At 37.3% G+C, this 15283-nt stretch overlaps 1 protein-coding gene across 2 annotated transcripts in view; it reads left to right on the forward strand.

Annotated features, from left to right (window-relative positions):
* The first annotated feature begins 415 nt into the window (after positions 1 to 415).
* Positions 416 to 15283, forward strand: part of suclg2 (succinate-CoA ligase GDP-forming subunit beta) — a 92219-nt gene continuing 77351 nt past the window's right edge. The window contains exon 1 of one of the 2 annotated variants that reach the window (XM_067504836.1): positions 416 to 541. In XM_067504836.1, the coding sequence (XP_067360937.1) occupies positions 458 to 541 (84 nt within the window). In that variant the 5' untranslated portion in view covers positions 416 to 457. The remainder of the gene's footprint in view (positions 542 to 15283) is intronic. The other variant, XM_067504835.1, reaches the window with a different exon arrangement.

Genomic DNA, 15283 nt, shown 5'->3' on the forward strand with positions numbered 1-15283 from the left:
GTAAAGAAAAAAGCATGGAACCGAATAAATCTTGTTGGTTTTTTTTTTATAAAAAAGTACTATTTATGCAGAATGCCTTATTTTAGTTATGTTAGTATTATGATTAGTGAATTAATGTCTTCATCACTTTCATTGCTGCAGCTGTTATCAGTGGAGTAAAACTATTTGCCTCTGAGATGTAGTGAAGCAGTAGCAGAAAATGGAAAAACTCAAACTGAACTTAACCACTGGTTAGGGTTGAAAGGCTAAGTTTAAAAATGTAAACCCCACTTCCACGTACTCAGTTGTACCGTGTTTTTACCTCGTGGGTTTGTTCACTAAACTGAATATATACGTGCTCTGAGGACAGCGTACACGCAGTGAGCACGTCAACCTGTAGCTCCGCCTATGGATCCGCCTGTTGACCTATGAGCGCCTCCGTGCTGGTCACGTCATCTCTCTTTGGTTCCGTGTCAACATGGCGACATCCATGGCATGTCAGGCTGCAGCAAGAGGACTGAGGACAGTTACCTCAAAGCAAATACTTCTTGACAAAATCAAGGTACTGCTACATGTTACATTACCGAGAATAATTGTCCCTTTTTTCACGATTCTGTTTTGCTGCGGTTGAACGTAGTTAACGGCTCGGGGAGCTGTTAGTGGAGCTACCTTGCTAGCAGTTAGCATGTCTGAGCACATAGAGACCTTAGAGATCAAAGTTGAACCGTGTGACAGTCCATTGGCGATGTGGCAATAATTTCTTTACTATAACCCATAAATTTGGGAAAACTTTAGTTTTCTGGTTGTCTAACTGACTTTTGTGTGGAAAACTAGTTGTGTTACATAGGTCAATAATGCATTAGTATATGAATGATACAAAGTGCTAAGTACAGCTTTTATCTGACACTCTTGATGTTGCCATATTCTGTAGATATTAGTATGTATAGGCTATTTTCAAATGTGTTTATATTTGCTTATCAAGTTTGAAGCTAGTTTTAGATCACTTTTACTGTGATTTGTATGTTTGTCATTTGCATAAAAATACAGTATATGTTTACAGGATAGTTAAAAAGCCAACAACGGAAAATATACTGGATTAGAACACTGCCAGCAGAACATGATGGCTAAAGGTTCCTGATTTCAGTATTTGAGATAAAGCTGCAGTGAACAGGTTAACTCTTGTACTTTGATCCTCCAGTATCTGTTTGTGAGCTGTGAGCAAACCGACAGAAATAATCCGATTAGGTTCATCTGTGTACACAATGGAAATGATTAGAGTTACATGGTCATCCATTAAAAAAAAAAAAAGCATTTGATAAATAAATCCCACCATTGCCAAAGGCAAAAGAAAGAATAAGAAATAATTCTCCATGCCTTCTATTGACAAATGTACACTGAAAACAAGAAAGCAGAGTTGTGTTTTGTATAAATTTTTTTCAAAGCTCTAGAACATTTTGAAGCAGAAACAGATATAAAATAAATCGGCATGTTATTTTAGAAGCTGTGCTTGTGTGTAACTTTTATATTTTATTTCTCAGTATCAGATGACATCTTTGTTAGAAGTGTGTCTGTATAAATATTTGTGTAAGTAGTATGGATGTTCTTATGCTGAAAGGGCAGAGCAGGAATGTACTGATACTGTAAACACTGATTCATGCAAGGACTGTGTTTAGAGTATAGTTTTTGTAATTTCATCTCACATTTTCTTTTTTATATCACCTCTTGATGTGTTGGCCCAATAGATTTTAGTATTGATGGAGCTCGGAACATGGTTAATCCTGAATGAAATATGGTGTTTTTTAATTCTGTATCTTGAAAATTAAGATCTCTTGTGTTTATTTACTAGGGTATGCCAGAAATTGTATTTTTTACATACTGTCAATACAAGTATATTTAAAATGCCTTTAATATGCCTCCCAGTGCTTAAGATGATCATTTTGCCTGAACGAACCTTGTCTGCAGTCCGGAAGGAACCTGCAAATACATTTTTGCCTATAGACACTCTTTTTCCTAGAAATTGTTTTCAGCATAATAGAGGTTCTGAGCGCACACAAACATTTTTGGCTATTTATTTCTCCAGCTTCACTTTTGGTTGTTAATTTCTATGTAAAGAATAAGTGAAACAAGCAATATTTTTAAGATGTATTTATTGCAGGACAGGCAGTAAAATGTGGGCACAACAGGCTCTCGTATTCCTGCATAACTGCGAGATGTTAAAAGAACTGGTTGTGTCGTGAACGTGACATCTCTAGATTTACTAAATTTTGGCCTGTCATGTTAGCATGGCAGCCCCAATACTCTACTGTAGGAGAAACTGCTATACAGAATGCATATTGTCTAATTTAGTTCTCCAACTGTGAGATCTGAAGCAGGTAGAAAAGGTTTGACATATTTTGGTCCTTGTCCAGGGAATGATTTGCAGACCCATGAAAAAATTATTTAAATTAAATTAAAATGAAAATTATTGCATTATCCTCTTTTAAACAGAAATTAACTACAATTTACACTACTTCCTGCTCCTCCTGTTTTTAGTGATTGTTTTTTATTTTATTTTGTTTTGTCTTTTGTGCTTGATGTTTTGTCTTTTTTGCTGTACTTTATTTTACTGTATTTTAGTCTTAATAGTTGTCTGATCAACATTTATTTTTTCAACTTGCCACCTTCTTGGCCAGGTCATCATCGAAAAAAGAGATTATATTATGTCAACTGGTCTTTTTTTACCTGGCTAAGCAAAGGTTAAATTAAATTATTTAAAAAAAATTATATGAGATTATCACATGAAACAACAGAAACACTCCTTGTCTGGCATTGTACTACCAGCCAGCTATTTCGGTAATAGTCAATCAGGCGAAACCCTTCTAAAAGAAACTTCTGTTTCAGCATGGAAAACAACAATTCAACTTTCAGACCAACTTTAAATATAACAAAAAGATATGGATAAATGAGATAACAAGACACTTTTTGAATGTGACCTTTTACTGTTATTTATTTAACAGTGCACAACAGACAAACGTTTGCAGGCTTTGACAGTTAACTGTTTTTTTATTTACATCTCCAGAAGAAGCAGATTTTGTTGTAGGTCATCTCTCAAAAAATTGAATAAGTATCTTTTTGAAGAATAAGGCAATGTATAATAATATATACAAAATAAGATGCTGCTCTGAATGTGTATGACAACAAAAAGCTGCACTGTGGGCAAAAGGTTACCCAAATCATTGCTGAGAGGTATTTTGAAGGTATACTGTAGGTATGCGGTAGTTGAAAGATAAGCATTTGGGATATGGGAATTATGAAAATAATATACAGTATACAGTTTCTCTAGTACAAGGTATAGTTATGGTTCTTGCTATTTTTGTTGAATTGTCCCTTGTGGATGTCAAAGATGTACAGTGTTTCTCAACTTTGCTTACCTTCCCTGCACATTACCTAGGTACAATCTGGAAGTCTCTGAGAATATATTGTTTTACTCCGTGGTACCTGCAGTGGCATGCCCTTAAAAAGTAAACTCTTGCAAAACTTCTAATCTCACACTTACTGGCTTTGTACCCAATTCCCTTCCACTCTTTTGTGTCAGTCTCGTTTCCCTTCTCTTTGTCCCTTTCCCCCTCACTCTCGGGCCAGGTGATAAGAGTAATGATCAGGGATTCTCTGTGGTCTATAGCACAGTATCAGTGCCGACTGATTGACAGCTAGGTATCTTCACAAAACAATCAAATCAGCACTGACAGCATGTCAGCTAAGCTGAGGAATTCAATTTGAAATTATTTGTAAGCAACAGTGCAGAGGACATCACAATATTCAGATGGTTAGGCTCTAGAATGCTCTTAAATGGGGAGTGGGATGTTGTGTTTTTTCCTGCTCTCTGTCTCTCTCCCTCTCATAAATCAAATCTCCTGAATTCTTGTCTGCACAGCGAGATAATCCTGGGGCTGTTTTTCACTGTCGCTGCACAGTTGTGAATTTGTAAACGTTTGCTAAGTTTTTATTTTTTTGTAAGGGGTTTTTGCTTAGTAATAACCCAACAGTGTTGAAAGCTAGCATGGTTGGAAGGGAAACACTGGGAAAAGAGGTGGCTCAATGAGACTCGGTCCTGAATATTTTACAGAGGAGGGTGGAGAGCCCTCTGCTTGCAACGACTTCTTTTGCTGGAACTTCAAACGACGGGTGGCTTCCCCATCTGTCTCAGCAAGAACACATTTACATTTCCTCCCCGCAAGGGATACTGGAGGACAAAGTTAGCTCTAACTGGATTTGAATATCGCTTTACCAAGGTTAATAGCCATTTCTGTAGCTGGTGAGGTGCTTAGGCTTTTTCAATAATTTAGAAGGGCTGCAGTCATTAGGAAATGTTGGCAGGCTCTGAAATAGGGAATGCAATGACTGAATGCACTCCTATCAGCTTAACTTCTGCCGTTGTTCCGGTGTGGATAATGAGGGAGAAGTGGGAGTGATGCTGAAAATTAGTTGAGAAAAAAAATTCAGTTATTGCTGACAGCTGTAATTCATTAAATGTGTAGTATGTTTAAGATTATGTTTAGCTGTCGAACTAGCGTAGCCATCATCATTGAAATTAGACCTTCCAACACATTGTGTGATTCAGATGTTAGGATTAAGTTTTCCTGGGGTCATTCCCTGTGCCTTTTATTTCCATGTTCTTAAGACCTGACTCCGTCAGTGTAAGGAAGTTTGGAGTGGGTTAATCCAGCTCCTGGATTTTATGGATTTGGTATCATAAAAACAATGTTGGCAGTGTTACTGTGTGAGCGTGCACTGTGATATCAAGCAATGTGGCTGTTGCCTGTGACAATAAAAACACCCGTAAATAGGCTTCTGTAAAAGTAAAAAATTGTTTTCCATTACAATTTAATGTCTTCTCACTCCTTTGATTACCAAGAAATTGTTCTGATCCACCAATTTAAAGGACCTCATAGTTTCCCTGTTACCGTTCGAAGGAGCGAGGAGCCGGTCCGGAAGGGACAAGAGCAAGAATGCAAATTACTGTACATAAGGATGTTTTACTTTCTATCACCAAAACATTTTAAGCTGTCACACCCACTGAACTAAGGCAGGTGCCACAGATGTAGTGGAGGCTAAACAAATGTACACTTTTATGCACTTTTCAAAATATAACCTATATATGTATATCATTTATACAGATGTCCTCTCTCAGCTGCTTCTACAAATTCTTGGAACACTTGCTTTTGGAAAGTGCCCACTTCAGGACAATTGACTCTTGTTAACTGCTGTGCACCCAGAAAGTATTCACAGGGCTTAACTTTTTCCATATTTTGTTATGTTACAGCCTTATTTGAAAACGGATCAAATTCATTAATGAAATTCACCTCTCAAGCTCCATCAGGTTGGATGGGGAGTGTCGGTGCGCAGCCATTTACAGATCTCTCCAGTGATGTTTAAGTCACATTCACAGAGTTGTCCCCGTAGCCACTCCTTTGTTATCTTGGCTGTGTGCCTAGGGTTGTTGTCCTGTAGAAAGATGAACTGTCGTCCCAGTCTGAAGTCCAGAGTGCTCTGAAACAGGTTTTCATCAGGGATGTCTCTGTACATTGCTGCATTCATCTTTCCTTCGATCCTGACTAGTCTCCCAGTTCCTGCCGCTGAAGGGATGGTACTGGCCAGGTGGTTGTAAAGACTGGAATATGCCTTTTTTTTAATAACTTTGCAAAGATTTCAAACAAACGTCTTTCCGGTTGTCATTATGGCGTATTGTTTCTAGAATTTTGAGGAAAATATTGAATTTGATCCATTTTGGAATAATGCTGTGACATAACAAAATGTGGAAAATACTTTCTGGATGCACTGTATGAACCTACTGAAGGGCTAAAGCCAGCAGACTGTTGGGTCATAATCTGTGTAAAATCAATTTTACATTAAACACCATGCCTCTACAACTGGCAGACAGTTGCTGCCTTAAAAGAACACTGGTGGCATAGTGCAGCTTTACCTGCTTTAGTGTAAGCAAGCAAAGCTGTCATAATGAAGGGTCAGCAACATTTTTCACATATGTTTTTTGGTTGAGTGCAAAACTTTTCATCCTCTTACTCTGGCAAAAAGTGTAAAAGATTTTTCTTCATCAAGGTAATAGTTACTGTGAATTCAGCATTACAAATGCATTAAATAAAATTTTATCAGTGCAAAAATTTGCAATCCCTATTTGGTATAGTGTTTTTCATTATAACATAATTTTTTACTATAAATTTCATTTTTTGTTACTTCTAATGATAAAGGAACATTTTTACTAGCTAACGTGCAATTAATATTATGTTGATGGGGAAAAAAACATTCTTAGTTTTTACTGCCATCTTAATGTGGAAGCCTTTGATGACACAGGCTCACTAAACATCACTTGCAGTGGTGCAAATATTTGCTTCTAAATTTGAGCATTGAGGCTTGCTCTGTTAACGAACCAGGGAATTGCAATGATATCTGCTTGATTTGTAAGTTTATTAGCATTCTTTATTATTTGCAGTTTAATAACTATGACTACCTAAGGGCTAGTGCAGAGTGTGGTAGAGGGTAAAGAGCAAAGCTGTATCAGAGCAGGGGGTGGGAGGGCTGAGCAAAACAGAAAGGGATGATTGTGAGTAGAACTTTAGTGCTAGTTAAAATGCAAATTTTCAAATGAAGTATAATATCAGATGAGCCAAATGTGTAGGAATTTGTATTTCACATTATTGCGAAGGAAAAAATTATATTGTGATTGCACTGAATAGTCCTGGTATGATTAGTTAGTAGAAATTCTTTTCAAAAGATGTGTCATTTAAATATTTGTATTCAGGATGAGGATAATCTCAGTCTCTCAGTGTTATTGCTCAATTGTAAAGAAATAAAATAAAAATACATCTCATGCGGTTGGGCGACTGGACAATGGGATGTCATGATCAATCTTGATTAATCATAGAATTTGTGTCATTTTATGTCATCTTACTCGTCCAGAAGCTTTACATCATGACTAAAAAATGTGGGTGTGAATGTGACAAAGTATTTGGTCTCTCGGACTTGAGTTCTAACACTCTTCCACAAAGCTCAGTGTACAAACATTCAGTAGCAGTATCCTATTACCTAGCATTGATTAGTGCTGTCACAAAGTAGAACAGGTCAGCTTTGATGATGGCCAACACCAAACCCAGTCATTAGATAGCAGGGAGGCAGATGGGTGATTTATAATGCCTTTTGGATTTTCTGCATTCACCATTTATTTAGCCTTTTTTTGCATTACCAAAAAAATACTATTTAACAATAACAAATGAGAGACAGTTGAATATGGCCATCTCAAATGTACATGCGATAGTTACTTAAATTACTTCAGATATTTTCAATAATATAAAATAACATTCGCATTAAGCAAACCAAATGAATCGAGAACTAGATGAGAATTCATTTATATTTAAACAAATAGTTTTTGAGCAGCTACAAGTAAATTTGATAAAACCCTAAAGATAAAAGATAAAACCACTTTAGCTGATGAAAATAATAGGTGTTACAAATCCACTTTAATAAATCATCTCTTCATGAAAGTTAAAGTGTAGTGCAGTTTTTTATATGCTCTGATTCACCTGTATGAGCATTTTGGAGGCTTTAGTGTTTGATGCTGAGCTGTGTTGTGTTATATATCAGTAAAGCCTGGCTAAGTACAGAAAAGTTCAACGGCAGTGTTTGCCACAGTGATCATATACGGGTGGAGGAACTTCTCTAAAACTGCAACAGTAAAATCAAAACATAGACTCAATATCTCCCTTAAATAGAAGAACAGAAAATAGTCCTGACAATTATCGTCGGAATCATAAGATAAGAACATATCCTAAGAATACAGCAATCATTCACTGTTTCTCTGTCCTCCTCTTTCTCTGTGATGTTGCTGCTATTGCTGGGCAGGTAGCCTGCTTCCGGCAGTATGTTAGTTTGGCTGCTGCTGTGAGAGAGAAAGTCTGCCAAAACCTGCTCAGCTTTAAGATTTGTAACACCTTGGGATGAATGATCAGCATTCAGTAGCCTAAGTACTGTCAGTTTTTGCTTAAGCAGTTCACCAACACACTAGCTGTAGTTAACATATTGGTTAGTGGAAGAACAGGGGCAAAGCTGATATTACCATTATTATGAGAGTTGTGCTTGTTTAACCTGTGCGCTAAAAAATAATGTTTTTATTTCTATTGTGCACAAAGCAACAAGTTATGTGTTGCTACTTGTCCTTTCTCCTGTCTGCTCTGTGCACGTGGAGCAGCTGAGCTCCACCCTTGCTCGTAGAGAGTGGACAGAGGGGAGACTGCATATGACTACTGTATTTTACAGCTTATCCTGTTAAGTGTCACTGGGTTGCTGGATGATATCTCAACTTTTACTGGACGAGAGGCAAGGTGAACCCTTAACAGGTTGCAAGTTACAACAGCAGATGCAGTTCATTGTCAGTTTTAGTCTCTTTATGGGGATTGTTGAAAATATGATGAGTTAAAATGGACATAAGAGGACATTTGGACATTTTTGTCAACATTTTTTGTCAAGCACATCATTACAATGCTGCACTGTCTAGAGCAACTGTTCCCCCCTATTATTTTGAGTGTACGTCACAATATCTTTGCAAATGCAAACGCCAAAGGCAGATAGACTCTTTACTCCTACAGCTTGACAGCTGATCCAAAACTGATGTCGCTCAGATATGCGGTTAGAGGAAAGGACATTTTTCTAAAAAACAGTTTCCTCGATTGCTCTCACTTCTTATCTTTTCCTTGTATGTCTTCCTTTTATTTAACGTGGGAGTGTGTAAGATGTGAATACAGGATATAAGAGAAATGGAACATTTTAAGGCACCTGTTGTTTCTGCAAAAACAGCAACCGTATTCTGCTGATGCAATCCCAGGCGTTTTAGCTGGATGTTAACCTATTTCAGCATTTTATAAAGATGACTCCTGAGCAGAGGCTGTCCTCCACTGCTGTAAATATAACCTGGCAACTTCTGCTTTTGGCATAAACATTTGAGCATGGATGTTTGCCAGTAAATTACCCTTTCAATTAAAAAAACATTTTAAGTAAATGTAGAGAAAGTCCTATTTTTATAATCTCAGTTACATTTCATTATGTGCTTACAGGCATTAAACAAACCTTAAACCAGTTAGTTTCACTGTTTAGATTTCATATTCAGCAAAGTCAGCAAAGGATCAGAGCACACTAGAGTAAAACCCAAAATAGTATGGCCTTCTTTCTTTTTATATAATCAAAACGTGTTAAAATCAAGAATAATTTTGAATACAATCAGAAGATCAAGAATGAGATTTGAACTGAGTCATGGGTTTGCCAAAGATTCCCACATCTTTCAGCTAGTGTGTTAACTCTGGGATGCAGGCCATGATGCTTGTGGAAGTGGTATTTCATGTTAAGCATAACGTGATTCCATTCAGCAAGGAATATTGCCATTTAAAAATGACCCAGGGAATCACATTTGATGTAGAAGTACATTACCATTGTTACCATAGCAATTTATGCTGAGATGAGTTGTGGCTTTTGAAAGATAAAGGATATGGCTAAGTTCATACATGGGGAGTTGGAAATATACTGTATGTGAATAAACTTTGACATTGTTGTGCATCCTCTTCATATTATTATGTTATCTTTCCCTTAGACTCAACACCTTTGAATAAGACTCCATACACCAGCACTTATTAACTATGCTAATTAAAGAAATCCTCTATCTGTAGAGACACAACCATCAGGTTTTCCTTTCTTAAGCCTGTCTGCAGGAGATTAGACCTGCCCTGCCTAAAGACGTGCCAGTGATGCAGATCTCACTGATCTAAATCCTGGTGCCACGCTCTACTGCTCCCACCTCTGGCTCAGCTCCTCTGTTCTACTCCCACCTCCTTAACAGACTTGATACTCTAATGGTTTTGGAATGACCTTTGCTTTTGAAAAGCAACGGTACAAGGAGATACAAATGGGTTATACTCTAGCAGTAATGAGAGCAAAAAGTACATAATTTGTGCAATACACATGATTTGCCATATGACCCTTTTTTTACTTTGTAGCGGAGTCAACATTATTTTTGACATATGGAGAAAGTGGACGACACATCTTAAGATTTACAGCGAAATATAAACTAAATGTTAAAGTGGCTTCAGGTTTTGCTAGTATTACATCCCTGCCGTTCTTGCCATTACTTCTCATCCAAATCTATGGAGGCACTGCCAAAGTTGAGGACGGAGAGGAACATCTGCCATTAACACTCAAGTACATTATTAATTAAAGGAGACCAAGCTGGATGGCTTTCTGAATTAGCCCACTAATGCTTCATGAGGCATGCTCTTGCTACATGGCTGGCTTTAAGTGAAAATATGCCTATGATTCACACAGGCCTGTTTATGCAGAAAATCCAAATCAACTCTGCTCCTCTTCCTCCTCCTTTTCCTTTACTGCATGTCACCTCTATCATGGATTACTACACAGTGCCTGTCTAATTGGGAGACAGCCTGTATTTATGAGTTGCAGCTAAATAGCAAACTGCCGCCTCATTAGCAGAAAAACATTCTGCCGCATTCAGTATGGCAATGATTTTCATAGTCACTGTAAGGACTGCTCTCTCTGATTTAGCCTGTGCTCATGGAAGTGGACACTATAAAGTTCCATTTAAAGTGTGTCCGGGTGGTTAGTCAAATGGATAGGGAAGTAAGAGAGAGTTCATATCCTGGATGGGAACAAATCAATTACATAGAATTGGTGAACTGGCAATCTGTTAATTTCTTAAACATTTGATAATGCCCCTTAAGGAGCATTTGGGTTAATTAACTCTGGAGTCATTTGTCGTCACTAATTAGACAGTGTCATTTCAAAGAGGCTAGGGTCTGGCCATGCCAAGTAATGAGGATTTTAACCTCACCAGACATGTGGGAATACGGTTTCATAATATGAGATATTCAGTGCATCTGGAAACTCCAGTTGTCTATTCACTTTTGTTAGCAGTTTGGAACATAATGCTCTGCTTTATACAGGCAAAGTTATTTATGAGGAAAAATGTGTCGTTTAGGAGCCATTTTTTGCAGAAGTGCAAATTACAATGAAATTTCCCCCAATGTGGTAAAACATGAATGTTATGTAAATACTTACATTGGATCTGTAAGATACCCAGATCATCAGATGAAGTGTCCCGATTAAAGTCCCAGAAAAAGTTATCACAATGAGCAGAAGTAACACATTTGAATAATGCTTTTTTTGGTTACCTGCTGCACCTTTAAATAAGACTGAGAACTGCAACAATAATTTCACTATAAATCAAGTAGCCTGATAATCCATTAATAATTTAAGACATTTTAAAGTACAAATGTCACATCATTGATGTCTCCACATTATGAAGTAGGACAATTTGCTCTTTTTCTAGGTCTTTTACCAAATTTGACTCAGACAAAAGAAAATAGTTCATGACACCACCTTGTGAAGTATTATGGTAATGTTCAATGCTTTATGTCTTTTTTTAATAGACAAGATGATTTACTGATTAACGAAGAACTAATCAGCAGATTAACTAATGTCTAAAATAATCATTAATTGCAGCCCTAGTAAGAGTCTGCTAGTACAGTAGCTCTGTGAGGCCTAGACTTTGCACTGCACTGTGCTAAACGCTGATGCCTGCATGCTAACGTGCTCGCAATAAAAATGCTGACATGGATGTTTAACATGTATAATATTAATTGTGTTCACTGACTAATGATTTATCACTTATGGCAAAGTACAGCTGAGGGGAATGACATTTATTTCTTATGTCATTGGTCCGAATCCAATGTATTAGACAAATTAAAAACCTTGTTACATTTTTCTACTACATTGTTTTCTATTTGTTTTTTTCTAGTATTTTAAACACTGCTAAAGCGGAGCCTCGCAGATGTTCTCTTATTGGAGTCCCGTAAGAATCTCCTGTTTTTGTGTCACACAGGCCACATCATTTGATTTTTCCATATGGCTGCTTAAACTTGTGCCTTTTGTTTAAGTTGTGATGAAAACAACATCCTCATTTTATTGTTGCATAGACTTTCTTAGAAATCAATGATGGATTGACATTGAAATTGTCATTTAATGGCCTAAACCACGTTTTTGTCTTTTAGACTTGTTAATCCCGATGGCCTCTATGCAGTCAAAGTCACGAGTAATAGTCAGTACCCCTTTATTTTGAAATGGCAAAAAGAAACACTCTTTGATGATTCTTAATACTTTGGAGGATGAAAGAACATTTGTACTAGCTAAATGTACATTGTATTTGTACTAGGTTTGTGTTCTGATAAAGAAACATTATAGTGTATACTATCAGCAGTTCTTATAGCAATGTCAGTTAACCAAGCAAACAAGGCCTGAAAAAGCATATTCAGCCAATTTCCTGACTAAAACTAATCTAATCTAAAAATTATTGCCAATTACATTTTTTTCAGTGAACAAATTGTTTCAGTTCAATGTGCAGTGTTGGTGTTTGTAAAATCGTGCCAAACCCTGTACTTGCACTGCATAATATAATTGAAATTAGGATAATAGTCATTTTAGAGATTTCACTCAATAGCCACTAACAATAAATTGCTTTCACAATCACATGCTGAGTAATCAAAGAATTGCAGTTAACCACATGTTATCATATGCATTATAATTATGAACCCGTAAGTAATTACTGTGGCATTTGATTATTGCCCTGCATTAGCATGCCTGAGATTCATGGGATAACTACATCATAACCTGGACTGGATTGTTAAAGCCAAGTGCAGACTTTTTTACTTGCATATACAGGTCGTTTGTGCTACCAGCTTCCAGGCCTGAATCCCATCGTGACACACCATTGGCTGGATTCTGTCTACTTTCACTTTCATTCAAGAAACAAATGTGTTTTCTGACCTGCAGTGTCAGCCCTTTGAATTTTTGAGTGACAGATTGATGAGCAGCGTAGCATTGACTGGCTGCTGTTTATGGGCCCGATCAAAGGTGATTGCCTCCTTTGTAACCTTCCCCTGTAAATTAAAGCTTATGGCTCTAATAAATTTCCAAGGGATCCAAAACTACTCTGTCAAATGGTGACTTTTTGACATTGTTTCACTCTCTCATAGTGATAAAGACAACTGTTTTAAATTAGCCCCAGGATATTGACTCTTTAAGTTTAATAGAAGGGCAAACAACAAACTACTGGCATGTTTCAACTTGACTTTGCAGAGTGGCCTAAATCTGACATCCCTTCACTGCAAGGACACTTCTCACAACCAGTGGAGTTTGACATTGTGCAAGCGCCTCTCAACCAACCAAAGATTAGACAATTGTGTGCCTATGAGTAGAAGTCCTAACGTTGCATGATGCTGTGCTGAATACCATATGGACCATTAGAGTAGCATTGCCTATACTACCATTTTGTCCTTCAGTGCCACTCGTGGATCAGTACAGCTGCGACAAGGATTTGGCAATCTGATGCAGCTGCTGCTATAGCGCTGTCTGTCCCCTCTCTGTCTTTGTGAGAGGGCACTGCTACTCTGAGTGCTTTGAGAGCAGCCGTATGGTAACATAGTTTATTCAGCAGTTTTCAGTCTTCCAGCTACTCCAACAGCTCCTTTATTCTTTTTTACTCATGCATTCAACACAATTTAGTTTTTTAAAATGCCTTTGAGTTGACATCTTAAGATGGGTTCATGGACTTTTCTCATGTACTCACTGCATTTACCTTTTTTCCACCACATAGTTTCATTGTGTTACTGTGCTGCATTGTTTTTAATGCGGGTTTCTGTGTATACAGAACAATTTCAAGAAAGATCTGCACAAGGAATCATGTAAACTTAACTTTTACTGAAAGTTACAGCTATTTAAATGTTGCAGTTTCACTGTCAACACAGTTATGGCAAAATTAAGTCAATTTTAAAAACACAACTTAGACTACGTAAATAAATATTTATCTTAAATAAATGTAATTTTACATTTTCAAAAATATATTTAATAATTCGGCTACTTTGGCATCTTCTAATTATTAGGTTTTATTTAATAATTTTGTCTTACTAACTTGCATATTAGTAAGTGTGGAGCTAAGTGAAGTATAATTTTATCCTTTGGAGACCGCATCTTCATTCCAGTACACTGTTCTTTATGTTAAACTCAGTGGTTTATCATCATAAACGTGATGAAACCTCCGAATTAAGCATGTTTAATTGCACTTGTTGAAGATCACACTAGTTTGTACCCCACTGTGTGAGTAGTTTGGATTATAACATTAATCAAAATCACAAATGGCTAACTCAAAGTAGGAATTTTGTTTTTGCCTTTAAACAGAAAGCCCTTTTCCAAGAAAGAAAAATTTAGTATCCACCTCTGCCACTGTGAATTGCTGTGACATTTTGTGATTACCTGCTGAATGTCAAGACTTTTGCTGCAAGCCTGCTGGAAGCAAAATTCTTTCACGGACTAAGTGCTTCCACAGACTTCAGCTTCTTTCTCCTGTGCCAAGTTTGAAAAAAATGGATACAAAGATGGGCTGTTATTGGTGTTGTACTATTAATGCTGCATGTCGTCATGGTTTTAGTCACGGCATATTTTTACCTCCTGGAAATTCATGTGTCCCTGACCTAAAGGGGAGGCCAGGTAAATTTTTTTGTGTGCCTTTTTTTGAAACATCCCTCTGGTGTTTTGACAGTGAGCCAAGTGCTCCCTCAGAATGGCTGATTTTATTGCAAACTGGAAAGCTATAGTAGTCTAAGCTTTGTCTGTTGATTTACACGGCCTTGTTACTAATGTTAATTCAATTTTTATAGTTTCTACTTTGTAGTTTTGTTTCTCTTTTTTTGAAGTTGTATGGCATTAGTGCTACAATGAAGCCTGTCTGTTTTGATTTATAGAATGAATGAGACATGTTCCCTAAATATCTTCTTTGGCTTGTTCCTCTTCATCACTATATATTAATAGAGAATATTGCTGTTTATCATTGTCACCACTCCCACTCTCTCTTGCCACTGTGTCCCACTTCTTTTCACTGGGATGCATTCATAAGAAAGATGTTGAGTGCTTTTGTGTGTAGAAGAATTTGCTGTGAATACTTTATCCCATCTAGGGCCCATGTCAGAGCACACAGCATTGTTTGTGCCACCAGCATGCACTGCACATCCCATGTGTGTCTATTCTCATCTACTTTGTGTGAGTGTATTAAGTATAAGTACAGCAGTAGTTAGGTGGAAGGACTGGGTAGGATTGTCTCTAGAGTGCTGCTGATGATAATTACTGTAGAGAGAGTGTCTCTGGGGATGGTGGGCCAGCTGCCTGCTTGCCTGCCTTGCTGCTGTACTGCCATCTGCAACTT

This window comes from Channa argus, chromosome 5 (genome assembly GCF_033026475.1).
Source record: "Channa argus isolate prfri chromosome 5, Channa argus male v1.0, whole genome shotgun sequence".
Taxonomy (NCBI): Eukaryota; Metazoa; Chordata; class Actinopteri; order Anabantiformes; family Channidae; genus Channa; species Channa argus.